This window comes from Panthera tigris, chromosome C1 (genome assembly GCF_018350195.1).
Source record: "Panthera tigris isolate Pti1 chromosome C1, P.tigris_Pti1_mat1.1, whole genome shotgun sequence".
Taxonomy (NCBI): domain Eukaryota; kingdom Metazoa; phylum Chordata; class Mammalia; order Carnivora; family Felidae; genus Panthera; species Panthera tigris.
The window spans coordinates 15,055,692-15,069,872 of NC_056667.1; the positions used below are offsets into that span (position 1 = coordinate 15,055,692).

The following is a 14,181-nucleotide window of genomic DNA, read 5'->3' on the forward strand; positions in this document are numbered from 1 at the left end:
CGTGACTAAGCCTCTGCCTCAGGAATAGAGAAGTTCATACGAAGTAAACTTGCTCCCTAAATAATTTGGTATTCATGTCTGTCCGTCAAGCTTGCCTCTAAAGGGGGGCGGGGGGGCACCTGGATCTGTCAGTCACTTCAGGGCTATTGCCTTAGAGCAGAATCATTTCTCTGTACTCCCACTCCCTGCTGAGGCCAACGCCCACCCCCCCCCCCCCCCCCCGGCAGGGTCCACATCAGTTCTACCTTTGGATGGCTGTACTGTGACCCAGCCCCAGGGGGCTTGGGCTGGTGAGGTAGCCCCTGACAACCAGAGCCAGCCAGCGCCACGTTATGGGAAGTGGACCAAAACCAGGTGGCTTCCCAGGCAGCCGCTAGACCCAGAATGGCCTGCAGAATAAGTTGAATAGAGCCCCGGTCACCCCAGTACTCCTGCGGCTCACTGCTGGCCCCTGCCAGTCAAACGGACAAAGGAAACGAGCCAGCGTGTGCGGTGTGTGTGCGGTGTGTGTGTGTGCACGCGCGCGTCTTGGTGGTTCTTGGGGTTGTTGGGGAGGGGTGAGACGGGGCATCCCTCCACAGAAGGCAGGAATCACAACCCTGTGGTTTTGAGTGGAGACCAACCAGCCTTTCTAAGCAACACAGAGGTTCTTTGCCCTGTCTGCTGGTTCACATCCCTTCTGCACACAGGTGTCCGCCTGGGCTTGGGGGGCAAGGCTCTTCGTCCATTCTGCCATCCTACGCCCCCTTAACCCTCATTTCTCAACACTCAAGGGAGACTGCCTTAATCTCAAATGATGTCAGAAACAGGCATGCTCTCTCTGTCAGCCTGGGTGTAGCTCAGCCCAGACGCCATGCCCACTAGCTCCTCCAAGTCCTGTTTCCCTCATGGACAGAGTGGCTTGCCCCCAGGTCTTTGCCCACAGTGAGGACTCGCTCCTGCCTCCCCAGACACCTCTCCCTTACATGGCTGGCAACCTCAGTCAGGTGCCCTTGGGAGACTCCCAGTCAGGGCCACAAGGCCTGGCCGCCTTAGGAGGCCATGTCCCTGGTGAGCACACCTTCCTGCCCACCTCAGAAGGCTCCCCTCCGAGGAGTAAGGTGAAGCCTAGAGACAAGCATCCAAAGTCACCTAGCAAGTTAACAGAAGCCTGGAGCTCCACCTGCCCCTCCTGCAGTCTCAGCGGTCACGTCCTACGAGAAGCCATGGGCAATCCCCAGTGCCAGGGCTCCCCACCCCCACCACAGGCAGTGAAGTGACGGAAGACTGGTCCAAGGGGCAGAGTGACTGGATGGAACTGGTGACCAGCAGGGTGGCAGAGGGCAGGGCGGCCCGCTGAGGCCCAGGAGCCAGGGTGAGGCAGGGCCAGTGGGCATAGGGCCCAGCCTCCTAGCCCAGGCCCTGCAGCTCTGCCTCGGACTTGGCATGGCCAAGGGGCCGCAGTGTCCGGGGGGGTCTGCCCTCGGACCCCCAGTCCTGCTCCTCATAGCCAGGATTCAGGCGGCCCATGTTGAGGGAGCAGAAGAAGCTTCGCCCCGTCCCAGCATGGTGTTCCACCAGGGCCTCCAGGTTGGCGAACTCGGCAGGCAGGTGCTAAGGAGGAAAAGGCCGAAGCTCCAGCTCCCTGTCTCCCCATGGCTCCGCTCTGGACACCAACCACCCCTTCACAGGGGATCCTGCCAGAATCCTTCTGGATTCCTCCAGAAGGGAGGAAATTCAAGCCCAGAGAGGTCACTGTCCCGCTCACGGCAGAGCCAGACACCGTCTCCTCTCTTTCTCTCTTGCCAGCCTGGACAGGACTGAGCCATCCAGCTGGTGATAAGGGCATACACCCAGTCCCTGGAAACCTGTGGTCAGGTCAAGACTCCAGACCTAGAAGCCCAGGGGCTGGGTGAGCTTAGACTAGCCCCTGCCCTCTCTGAATCAGTTTCCAGCTCTGCTAAAAAAAAAAAAAAATGGGCTAGGTTGTGTGGGAAAGCCACTTTTAAAAGCCAGCATCCCTATAGGAATGGGGCCCAAGCCTCTACACTGGAGGTCTCTTCCAAAAGGCCACTCCGGAGAGAGGGGCCTGAGGGCGGGGCGGTAGAGAGAGGTGGGGCCAAGCGGGGCCTGAGGGCGGGGCCAGCAGGGCAAGATGGAGAGTTAAATAAGGGGTGTGGCCAGAGAGAGCCAATGGGGTACCGTGATGAGGCGAGGGGGCTCCGCGGCTAGAAAGGGTGGGGCCTGAGGGACCGGGCCGAGCAGGCTGCCCCACACTCACCTCCACGCAGTAGCGGCCCAGGTGGTTCCGGAAGACCTGGTGGGGCACCACGCCGCATTGTGTCCGCACCGACAGGCACCACTGGCCACTGGCGCCCGGCTCAGGCCACAGCAGGAAGGCCCCAAGGACGTCTCTCCGCAACAGGGCCAGGGCACTGGGCCTGGGAGGGCAGGAGGGAGAGGCTGAAGACGGGAGCCCCGGCCTCAGGTCGCTCCCCGGGGCAATGGCGTAACTGGAAACCATGCTTGACCCAGAGTAGTGGGCCCTCCACAAAAGGAAGCTTTTAGACTCCCATCCTAAGAGGCTTCTGAGGGGTCCCTAGCTGCTGACCGCTTCAAGGCCCAACCGGGAGAGTTTTGAAGAGCTGATGGTTAGGAAGCCGCTGCCCTGTGACAGGCCAGGTGCTGACAGCTTGACCTGAGTTATCCCATCTGATCCTCTCCACAGACCTGTGATGAAGGTCCTCTTACTATTCCCACTTTACATTTGAGACACTTGAGGCCCAGTAGGGTGAAGTCGTTGGCCTGAGGCCACCAAGGTCAGGATGGCTCTGCCCTTGTACAGAAATGTGCACATGTCAGGGCCCTGAGGGAGCCCACAATCCATTCCTCTGCCCACCCCAGGGGCTGGGCATCCGGCCAGGCCAGGCCCCTCCTACCTGGAGATGCCAGCAAAGGCCCAGATGTTCTCCGTCAGACTGCCCTCACTCTCCACCAGGCACGAGGGACCACCAGGCCCCCGGGGCCACGCTTCCCACGCAGCAGGGACTATGGAGACCAGCCGGGGTCAGAGGAAGAGGCCCAGCCCACAACAGACCCCACACCCCCACGCTCGTCTCCTCACCAAGACTCCCCCAGCAAAGACACATCCGCACAAGGCACACCCCACTCACACCCACTCACCAGCTGAAGCACACCCACAGCTGTACCATCACCTATGCGAGCCCCCCAAGCATGCAGACCGACATGCAAACTCCCGTGGACACGCACATAACCACACACAGGCCCAGCCTCTCTGATTCACAAGGGCGCACTCAGGCCTGCGCCCCTGCTACCTTGGGGCAGGCGAGCTCTTTGCAACTCACAGGCCTCCCGAGCTGACAGCTGCAGCTGAGTCTCGTAGGTGCAGCCTCGGTAAGCCCCGGAGCGGATCACCTTGCTGCGAATGGCCTTCTTGCGCACCAGTGTGGGTGAGCAGTAGGGATTCCCCAGGCGGGCATGGCGGGTGCCCCCACGGCCTTCTGACTCTGGCAGCTCCTTCTAGGGCACCAAGAGGGGCCGACAACGGGCAGGCAGACTCAGGCCCAGCCACGTCAGGTCAGGCAAAGCCCCCTCCCACTCAAGTCCAGCACTCCCCTCCTATGACCCCCTAACCCTCGCCCAGGTCCCCTGTCCACTGCCCGCTCCCTGGCTGGGGTGCCGCATACCCCACTGCCCACAGGCCCCTCTGCAGGAAGCCGCCGGAAGGAGACCAATGCATGAACGTTCTGTGAAAGCTGATCGCGGCTGAAGGGTTCCCGTACAAGGCCAGGGGGGCCCCCCGGGCTGGACAGTGGCTTCAGGGGCATGTCTCCTGCAGACGCCAGGCAGGGCTCAGGCTGTGCCCGCTCCTCAGGGTGCTGCAAGAGGTAAGCAAGCTGGAAGGAACGGCAGAGCAGCAGGTGCAGGATCTGGACCTAGGGAGGGGGAAGGGGTTGACTCAGTTGGGGCAGGTTTCCCGAGGAACCCCTTAGGCATCAGTGCAGGTAGCCCCTTGACTGGGGATCCTCTTCTGCATTCTTCCTGGGAAAACTCCTACTTATCCCCCAAAACTTCACCATGCAGTCCCCCCTACCACCCTCCTTTATTAACAAATACTGGGCATCTGTTTTGTTCCAGACATCATGCCTGGAGCTGGGAATACACAGGCTAAATGCACTCCTATCCCCTAGGTACACCCTGTGTCAGTACCCTCTTAGAGCAGTGGCTAAGAGCCCAGGCCCTCCAGTCACACAACCTGGGATCCAATCCTGGCTCTGTCATGTAGGGGCTGCTCTGTGACTCTAGGCAGAGCATGGCACTTCCGTGCCTCAGTCTCCTTATCTCCACTTCCCTGTGCTCCTTTAGTGAAATGGAGCACAGAAAGCCCCCAGCATGGGCCCACTGCTCTGGGGCCAGTACATTCTACCCACCACACACATTATCTAGCTCCAACATATTGGAACCGTGAGCTCCGGAAGATCAAGGGCAGTGTCTCAGCCACCTGTCATTCCAGCAGCCAGCACAGAGCTGGAGACACAGGGGTGATGGCAAATCATTGCTGGATGGAGCCAAGCCAGCCTCCGCTTGCCGAACACTTGGCCGTCAAGGCTCTGTGGTTCACGGCCATCACACTAGCTTTGACTTCCAGGATCTGTCCGCTCACCCTCTAGCTCCGAGGGGCCAAGCACTAGAGCGGTTCATGACCTGGACCCAGTTTCTGCTCTCACAGAATTCCCCTGTCTGTCATCAGGGACAGACCAATGCTACAGCGCGGCTCATGTCACAAGACCTCAGAAGGGAAGAGTGGTCTAGAGGACTCCAGGTGGGCTTCACAGATACAGGGACTAGCCTTGAAGGGCAAGCTGGAATTTGCCAGAAGGGGAAGGGAATTCCAGGCAGAGAGAACAGCATGAGCAAAGGCCTGGCAGTGTGACCATCCAATTTCTAAGCACGTGTCCTGACACCCACTTCCAGGCCCCGGGAATGCTGAGGCCGCTAACTTGCTTTTGTGGCGTCCCCGGTGGGGCAGAGCCACAGAAGGAGCAGGTGTGACAAGGAGTGCCTGCCTGGAGGGGGCTCGGGCCAGCTTGACTAAGCCCTCGGAGGCCTCGGTCCCCTGGAGGCCCTGCTGACGCACAGCACAGCCCCCAACCCCACCCTCAGTGATGGTTCCCCTGCCCCAGGCCCCAGATACCTCTCCGGGCTGGTTGCCTACAAAGAGGTGGCAGAAGAGCTTGCTGGGTGGGCTCTGGGGGTTTCGGGCCATGAAGGCAAACTGGCAGTCAGCTGGGCACCAGGTAGAGTAGAGCACGCGCCTCAGAGCATGAGCCATCAGGAGCACCTGCGAAGGAGGGGGCGGGACAGCCTCCCTCAGTCCCACCACCCGTGGGCCCCACACACCTGCCGGCTGGCCTCCCGGGCCTGCTCTCCAGCTTAGGGTCCACCAGCTCCCGGGGGAGGAGCTCTTCTCTCCTCCCAGGCCTGCCCAAACCCTGCTTCAAAGGGGAACCCTCGTCCTTCACATGGCCACTGGGCTTGGCCCCTTACTCCCCACTGCCAGCCTGCTGGTTGGGATCGTCACCCCCATGCTGTGGAACTGAGGGCCGAAGTATTCACGGTCTGCAGGGTCACGGAGGAAGGCAGTGGCAGCAGGCCCTGGGGTCGCACCCCTGGTCTCTGGAGTCAGGTGACCAAGGTTTGAATCCTGGCTCTGCCCCACTCTGTGTGCCGTGGGCAGGTAAGCACAGCCCTCTGAGCCCTTGTGACAATTGTTAAGGGGAGACAGTACCTCCCTCTGATGGGGTTGTGGGTGGGGGTCAGTGAGACCTCACGCACATGGCACAGGACCTGACCCCAGGGCCCCTGTGATGCACACGTCTGGGACACGATCTGCACCACAGTCTTAGGAGAGTGGCCCGGGGGTTGTGGGCTACACAGTCTGGCACGAGGTGAGCGTTCAACACACGCTGGCCTTGCACCGGGAGGAGGGTCAGCGACCAAGCAGGGGCTCCCAACTGGCCTCCAGTCTGAGTCTGGCCACAGCCCACCGGCCAACTCTGCACAGACTTACACAGAGGCCCGGGGACCTGCAAAAAGCTGGGGCTGACTGTCCTGACGCTCAGGCCAGGAGTTAATCCCCGGACATTCTGGAGAGCTTGCCAGAGGGCAGGGCCCTCAGAGACAGAAGGTTCAAAGGCCCAGAGCAGGCTGGGGTGGTGGGGAGGCTCCAGGGGTGGCGCAGGGCCAGGCGCATTCTGAGGGAGGAGGACACTTGTCCCGTCCAGTCCTCACCTGCACCCACACGGGCTCCTACCTCACCCTCCCCGCTGTAGATCTTGAGGCCCTGAAGGCTGAATTTCAGGATGACAGCCCGGCGTCTGGGACAATCCTAGGCAGGAGAGAGTTGGATGGGTGCAGGCATTACCTCCCAGGCCCTGCCTTGTCCCGCCCAGCCTCAGCATCAGTCACCACAGGCTGGTCAGCCAACCCCTCCCCAGCTGCCAAGGGACTGAGCGGTGGATGCCTCAAGAGCTGGGGAAGCGTGGATGGCTCCTGGCAGACCACCCCCAGGAGGGCCATAGCTGGCCATGTTATGACCATCCCCCACACGTCCCATCTATGGCTTCCACCCATGGGACACAGGTCACGACTGCCCAAGGGAAGGGGTCCCCGGGCATAAGGGACACGGCTATAGGAGCCTGGGTATGGCCCTCGCTGGGCCCGCTTCTCAGAATGGCTTTGGTGTCACCCCTCCCAGGGCCTCATTTGCTCCATCTGTGACTGGGGGGTTGGATCAGATGGTCTCGGGGCCATTCCAGCCTGACATTCCAAGGCTGTGATTCCCTGCCCGGGATGTGCCCTCCCCAGCTCCCTACCTTCAGTGCCCACAGCTGTTGTTGAACCAGCCACACGCTCTCCTGGGGGTCCAGGTCGTCCACAGGGAAGGAACCCACATACTGCTTGGGGGTGTGGTGAGGGCGGGAGGGAGGCAAGGCAGTTCCATGGCTCCTGATCCCCTCTTCCAAATCCCTCCCTCCTACCAACACACTCTCTGCTCTGTGGGGGAAGCGGTGGATAGTGACAGAGCACTGTGCTCGGGCCTAGTAGGCTCTCCCGCTTCCCAGCAGGTGGCTTTGCCCGAGCCGCTTTGCCCCTCTGAGGCCCCGTCTCCTCACCTGTGCACACACACACATTCTGGAGCCCGGGTCAGGGAGGGAAGACACAGAAATGGCTCCTCCCCACTCCCCATGACCCGCCACTCAGTCACCACGCACCAGAGCGCACCCCGTGGGGGCGGCCCCACCCACCTGGGCGAACTTGGTGATGCACCTGGGCCGGTGAGGGGCTGGGCCGCAGTCAGAGGCTCTCCGGCCTCCTGCCCCGGCCTTCTGCATGGCCCCCAGGGTGCCCAGCTTCGAGCTCCACAGGGGAGGAGGCAGCAGAGGGCAGGGGAGAAGGGACGGTTCCCACGTTCCGGAGCCACGCTGCTCCCCTCAGAGGCCAGGGATCTCCTGCACCTCACAAATCCTTCCGGTGCACTTGCCGTGTGCCAGGCAGCATCCAGGGCACTGGGGACACAGGGAACACACAGCCCAGAACAAAATGACCGACTCCCTCCTGCCTCGGGGAGCCCACATTCTCGTGTGAAAGAAAGCGAACTCATCAATCAATAGGAGAAGGAATTTGCTAGGGGTGCCTGGGTGGCTCGGTGGCTCGCCCGTCTGACTCTTGGTTTCGGCCCAGGTCATAATGTCACAGTTTGTGGGTTCAAGCCCCAAGTCGAGCTCCGCACTGACCTCATGGAGCCTGCATGGGATTCTCTCTCTCTGTCCCTCTCTCTCTGCCCCTCACCTACTCATGCATGTGCCCATGCTCTAATAAACTTTAGAAGAGTTAAGAAAAAAAAAGATATGCCATATGCCAGACCATGATAAAGCAGAGAGGAGGCTATGATATGCAAGTTAGGGGTTGGCTGCAGCCAGGAAGGCCTCACTGAGGAGTGAGCTTTGGGAAAAGAGCCAAAGGTAGGGGTGTGGCAGGCCACACCCTGGGTCAAACACAGACATCTCTGTGCTCTGGGCCGGGCCTGCCCTGTCCAGGGTCCTGTAACCAGCCTGTACAAAGTGCCAGGAGCAGGTGGGGCACACTGGGAAGACACCACCTGAGAGGAGGGGTATGACAGCCGCCAGAACAGTCTGCAGAGTCACAGGATGGGCAGACCTTACCAGAAGAGTGGGCCAGAGCCAGGTCGGCATCAGCCTTGAATGTCACACCACAGGAATGTAGGCTGTGCCCCGCGGGCAGTGGGGAGCTATAGCAAGTTGCAAGGCAAGAGCTCTGTGATCTATGGGAGTGACCCATGAGCTGGATGGCCGGAGCTGCAGAGGCGGGGATGTGCTCCACAGGCCCTGGCCCATTCGGCCAGCCAGACTCCAGCCGCTGCCTGAAGCCCCCAGGGGGCCCTGTCCCCCAATCCAGCCCAGGTTTTGGTCTTTCCTGGGGCCCCTCTCCCAGAGCCACCAGTGGAGAGAAGGAAACCTCCCTTACTTAGACTGTCCTCAAGGACCAGGAGAGTGCTCACTCCCCCGAGAGCTCATGACCATTGCTGGTACACAGTGAATGAGGAGTCAAGGCTTCTCGAGAAAGAATGGCTGACTGCCTCTGCATGGGTCCCCAATGACTCTCTCCCTTAGTTTTTGCTGGGGCCAACTCAGACCCTCCCACCTCCCTCCCCCATCCTGCCTGGCTCTGTCTCCCCAGACTACTTCTAATCACTGCACTTAGGATCAGAGAGACCTGTGTCCAGATGCTGTGTGGGTCTGGGCAAGCTGCCCCACCTCTCTGAGCCTCCATTTCCTCATCCCCAAACCTGGGATAATGTGAGGAGGCAAGACCTGAATGGAGGAGCAGGCACCCAGCATGATGCCATCTGGGCAGGGAGCGACACTGAACAGGTACAGAGAGGATGGGGGACCCCAAAGTCTGCTGTTCGGGAGGGAGCTTGGGAGGACAGAGAGGTCTGACCACTTCCAGTGCCCTCCTTACTTACACTGAAGGACTAGAAGACCTCCCAGTCTAGGAGAGCAAGTCAGAAGGAGAGCAAAGATTCCTGAGAAAGCAGGTGGCATCAGGGCCCCGCCCCGGCAGGAAATGGGCGTGTCCCACTTAGGCTCCACCCACCTTCAGACAGGTGCTTAGAAACTGACACTCCCAAGGCCAAGAGCCCAGGAACCGCACCTACCTCTGCCTGCCCAGACCTTCAGCCCCAGGCTCAGCGAGGGTGGGGGCAGCAGCAGCCTTCCAGTACATTCTGAGAGCAACCTACTACTTTACTTTCAGTGAGTCGCCAGCACCAGAAGAGCCAGAAATAAAGGCTGCGTGCTCCCCTTGATGCCTTCCTGGTTCCTCCCTCCTGTACTCTCTCCCCTCCTGCTTTTCTGGTCTCACACCCACTTTGTGATCCTGACCGTTCTTCACATCATGTCCATCACCTATCCTCCATTTGATGTTTAAATACAACAAAATTAGATGTGTAACTGGCACAAAAGCTATGTGGCCGCCATGCCAGGTATAAAGCTGGGGCTTCCAGTGACCTCGCCTTTTGCCCTCATTATCACATCATGGGCTGGGATGCCCTGGACCCGCAGGCAGTGGGAAAGAGAGGAGGCAAAGGCCAAAAACCAAATGGGGCAAAAGGGAGACAAGAGGAGATACAGGGCAGCCAGTGGAAGTGCGAATGGAGATGAGAGGACAAAATGAGAGACAAAGGAGGGATGGGAGCAGGGAGAGATCAGGAGCACATTTCCCACCCTTCCTGTGCTGACACAGCCCCTCAGACACTAAGGGTGTAAGACAGCCAAGAGCCACATGGGTCCGCAGGCACACTCACATTCGCTCTCACACATGCCGAGACAACTGTGTCTAGGGCTGCAAGCGGCCTCCTCCCTCCAGATCCAGAGCAGCAGCTTGCTTGGGGACACTCCACTGTCCGGATGGTGGAGGTGGGGGCGCCCCACCACCTACCATCTCTGGATCCTCCCCCACCCACCCCACCCCCCCATTCCCCAGGAAACTGGAAGTTTGTCTCTTCCTCTCCCTCCCTCCCAAACCTCCCTCTCAGTGCATTTCAGCCCCAAGCCTGGAGTTGGGGGCTGCCCAAGGGACCAGTGAGGGTACCAGGCTCACCCCAACCCCGGGAGACAGACCTGCTTACTCATTCTGGGCACAAACACCCACTCATCGCTTTGGAACACAACTGTTTTTCCAAGGTTTTACACAGGAGACTGGTTGGGTCAGCACCTTTCTAGGGGGACACCTTTGGAATGAGGCTGGGGCTCTTCTCTTGCTCCTCTGAGGTTTTCCAGGTGGCCCTGCTTAGAGACAGGACACTGGATGGGTTGATCTGTGTCGAAGGGCAAGGACAGGGGCGCCTGGGTGGCTCAGTCGGTTAAGCGGCCGACTTTGGCTCAGGTCATGATCTCGCGGTCTGTGAGTTCGAGCCCCCGCGTCGGGCTCTGTGCTGACTGCTCAGAGCCTGGAGCCTGTTTCAGATTCTGTGTCTCCCTCTCTCTCTGACCCTCCCCCGTTCATGCTCTGTCTCTCTCTGTCTCAAAAATAAATAAACGTTAAAAAAAAAAATTAAAAAAAAAAAAAGAAGGGCAAGGACAGAAGCCCTCTACTGCACCGCATCACAGCTGAGTTGAGTCATGGCGGGGCCCACCTTTACAGCATCTTGGGAGACCGCTCAGCCTGGAGTCTGGGCTTAGCAAAGGGTAGTTCAGAGGGGTGAAGCCACTTGCCAAAGGTCACACAGCATAAGGGGGGGGGGTTGGGAAGCAAGTCTGGGTCTCTGAGGGCTCTTCCCCTAGGCCACGGCACTGTCCTCAGACTCCCCTCCCCAGTAAGCAAGGTGTCCACATTCGAGTTTGGTGAGTCCCAGTCTATCCAGCTGCCCGGAGCACCTCAGGTGCTAGGGGCTGATCTTAATCAGCAAAGCGGCTGCGTTCTCTGTCTGACTGCCTCCCTGCCCAGATGGTCTGGGGCTGCCAGAGCCCCTCCGGTCACCTGCCTCACCTCCACTATCTTTGGCTCAGCTGCACAAAAGAGCCTCCCTGCCCCAGCACACTCCTCGTGCCACCCTCACCTACCCTTGGCCTCCGGGTGGGAGGGGACTGGACCAAGCAGCCAGAGGTCAAGATCAGCATCACAGAGTGTGAGGTCCAGGAGGCTGGTATGACCTTGGGCAAGCCACTTAACCTCCCAGCCTCCATTTCCTCAACCGTAAAGTGGGGATAATAAGAGCAGCTGTCTCCTGGGTTGTTTGTTCCTTCCGAAAATATTTCAAGAGCCAACTACCTGCCAGGAACAAAACAGTCCCAGTCCTCGGGTGGTGGGGGGACACCCAAGCTGGGTGGAGGGGGAGGGTACTAGATAGCAACATTTCAGGGGACTTACGTGATCTGGAGAAAAACAGTAGGGTGGGGAGGATATGTGGTGTGGGTGTTCGGGGGGTGCTATTTCATACAGGGTGGTTGGGGACGGCCGCTCCAAGCAGACGACATTGAGCGGAAAGTGCTGTTTTCAGGATTAAGTGGGGCCAGCGCCCGGGAGGCACAGAGCGCTGCCCAGCGCGGGTCATTCTTCCCGCTCTTACTGTCATTCCTGGGGACTGCGGCCAGGGCTTTGGGCTGACGGGACCCGGCCCGGGGCAGAGAAACTCCCCGGACCCACCGAGGGGCGAGCGAGGCAGGACGCCGGCGGAGGAACGGCGGGGGTGACGGCAGAGGTGACGGACGGTGACGGCGGAGGTGGCGGTGATGCGGGGCAGCGGCCGGGATGCTCCTCCCCAGCCGAGACCTCCTCCCCACCTCTGCGGCCGGGGACCGAACCCCGCTCCCGCCGACCCCTCCGGCCCCAGCCCCTGCCCGGCCCCCCTGCGCTCACTCACCGCGGCCTCCGCGTCTCGAGCGCCGTCGCCGCTGCTCCGCGCCGCACCCCCCGCGCGTCCTGCGCGTCTCCGCCTCCCGCCCCGCGGCGCCCCCCGCCCGCGCGCCCCCCACGTGGCCGCGGGAACTAGCACCCGAATCACCTGGCGGCGGCGCCCGGCGCTAACTCACCAATCGGCGCCCGCCGAGCGGCTCCGGTCGAGCGCGCCGCCCAATCAGCGGCCGCGAGGGGCCCAGGCACCGCCCCCGCCAGCTCTCGCCCCGGCGCCTCGGCGCTCCGCCTTAAAGGGCCTGAGGGGTCATCTCTGCCCACCGAGGGCGTCGCTACTCCGGCTGGGGACCCTCAGTGCCCAGGGCCTCGCCGGCCGTTCCCCTCTTTGAAGACACCTCCCCTTTCTGCCCCCTAGCTAGCCCCTCCTTCTTCAAGCGGCGGCTCCAGCAGCTCCTCCTCCGGGAAGCCTTCCCAGACCGCCAGGGACTCCCCTAACCCCTGGAGAGCCGTCGCAACTCTTGCTGGTCACCCCACTCCTCTTACTAGAGTGCAAGCGGCACTGATGAGAAGGGGCTTCCATCCCCAGTGCGCAGGACAGAGCCTGTTCCGTTCAGTGATTGCTGTCTCGGTGAGTGAGTGAACGCGCCGAGGACCGGGTCTCCGCCGAGGCAACCCAGCTAGCCGCACCCTTCCCCCCTCGCCCTCAGATGGTAGGGGGTATCGCGGATCCTCTGCCTCATCCTTTTCCCGCCGGGCCGGTTTCCTAGAAGGATCAGTTGAGTCTGCCCAGTTCAGCGTGAACCTTGGTCACTGTACGTGGGCCGTGACCCTGTCCTTCGGGTGAGCAAATCCAGCCAGAGTGTCAGCTAGAGCTTTGAACTGGAAAGCACTTTCGTTCCCGTCAGGCCAGGCACCTTGTAGGTGCCAAAAAATAAATTGCAAACCCAATTCAACCCGGCCTTCGGTGTAAGTGAGACGTGAGTTTCACCGCAGAGAGGAGACGCCAGACATTGCCTATGTGCTTACTCTTCAGAAAAAAGGGCACCGGGGCTCACGTCCAGTGGGAGAGCAAAGGCTGCACCCCAGGAAGGGACAGAGGCGGAGGAGGCAGAGAAACAAGGTCTGGGGCTGAGAGCCTCAGGTGAGTTCCAGGAGGAGGCTGGTTTGAGCCCCACCTCTGTTCTGGGCATTCCCTTGGTCTCCCCAGAACATCCGCGTGCCCTTCCAGAGGCAGCTTTGGGGCGTATTGGTTAGAGGCTTGGCCCCAACTTTGGGCACGTTGTCTTACCAGATGTGGGACCTTGGGCAAACACCTTAATCCCTGTAATCCTGGGTGCCTCATCTGCAAGTGTTACTAACGCCTGACGCATAGTGCCGTGAGGATTCCAGTGAGTTTCCTGGGCAAAGTGCTTGGCACAGTACCTGACCCACAGTAAGTGAAATGCTCAATAATTAATACCAGCTGGTGTTGGGCAGAAGCTAAAGGGTTAATTCTTACTAGGTTTCTTAAATAAAAAAAAAAAAAAGGCATGTAAATTTTAAATAGAGGACTTACCAATCAATTACCGGGTTCGAAGTCCTACTTGGACTCTTCAGAGAAAACAACACAAGCCACAGTTGTCTTTAACTACTGGCTCTCACAAGTTTCTGATGCATACAATTACTTCTGAGGCATACGCTTTTTTAAAACAGTGACAGGAATTTGTTTCAGGGCAAAATGAAAAAAGACCAAGGAATTAAATTCAGATGGTGAAAAAAGTAAATCAGAAAGAGAATTCTGCTTTCTAAACCTTTATCGGGATAAGGGGACAGAGGGTCAAGGTCTCAGTGGCCGGCACTGTGCTAGGTCCCAGAGATACTGAGATTTACAACAAAACACCACAATCGGGAAAGGTAATGTGTGAAATATGTATGTGACATTGGCTCCTGACCACCAATTGGGTGGTTGGTCTTCACCCTCAAGAATACAACGTTTCTTTCTTTCTTTTTTAATGTATATATTTTTAATGTTTTATTTTTGAGAGAGAGAGTGTGTGTGTGTGAACCGGAGAGGGGCAGAGAGAGAGAGAGAGAGAGAGAGGGAGACACAGAATCCCAAGCAGGCTCCAGGCTCTGAGCTGTCAGCACAGAGCCCGAGGTGGGGCTCAAACTCACCAACCGCGAACCACAAGATCATGACCTGAGCAGAAGTCGGATGCTTAACTCACTGAGCTACCCAAGCGCCCCAGGAATACAATGTTTCAA

At 59.5% G+C, this 14,181-nt stretch overlaps 1 protein-coding gene and 1 long non-coding RNA gene across 5 annotated transcripts; one reads left to right on the forward strand and one right to left on the reverse strand.

Annotated features, from left to right (window-relative positions):
• Window positions 1-200: 200 nt before the first annotated feature.
• Window positions 201-7,562, reverse strand: SH2D5 (SH2 domain containing 5). The gene is made up of 9 exons (XM_007083746.3): window positions 7,308-7,562; window positions 6,876-6,956; window positions 6,314-6,388; window positions 5,195-5,341; window positions 3,687-3,935; window positions 3,345-3,519; window positions 2,919-3,027; window positions 2,261-2,420; window positions 201-1,593 (listed from the first exon to the last, which is right to left on the reverse strand). The coding sequence occupies exons 1-9, from the start codon at window positions 7,392-7,394 to the stop codon at window positions 1,390-1,392; spliced, it is 1,287 nt and encodes a 428-aa protein (XP_007083808.2). The 5' UTR covers window positions 7,395-7,562; the 3' UTR covers window positions 201-1,389.
• On the forward strand, window positions 3,350-9,509 carry LOC122241289. 4 transcript variants are annotated; one of them, XR_006221339.1, is made up of 5 exons: window positions 3,350-3,449; window positions 3,524-3,576; window positions 3,713-3,887; window positions 8,761-8,954; window positions 9,340-9,509. It is a non-coding gene; the product is annotated as an uncharacterized LOC122241289 (long non-coding RNA). The 4 variants fall into 4 exon arrangements; XR_006221338.1 differs by lacking the exon at window positions 3,524-3,576 and adding an exon at window positions 4,751-4,822; XR_006221337.1 differs by lacking the exon at window positions 3,524-3,576 and having other exon boundaries at window positions 3,701-3,887.
• The last annotated feature ends 4,672 nt before the right edge of the window (window positions 9,510-14,181 follow it).

Bases quoted from the DNA above. Each gene is read 5' to 3' on its own strand.
- SH2D5 (XM_007083746.3), bottom strand. From the start codon at position 7,394: ATGCAGAAGGCCGGGGCAGGAGGCCGGAGAGCCTCTGACTGCGGCCCA. The intron at 6,957-7,307 runs GTGGGTGGGGCC...ACCCCCAAGCAG, and splicing joins GCATCACCAAGTTCGCCCAG to TATGTGGGTTCCTTCCCTGT. The intron at 3,520-3,686 runs GTATGCGGCACC...TTGGTGCCCTAG, and splicing joins AGGGGCCTGTGGGCAGTGGG to AAGGAGCTGCCAGAGTCAGA.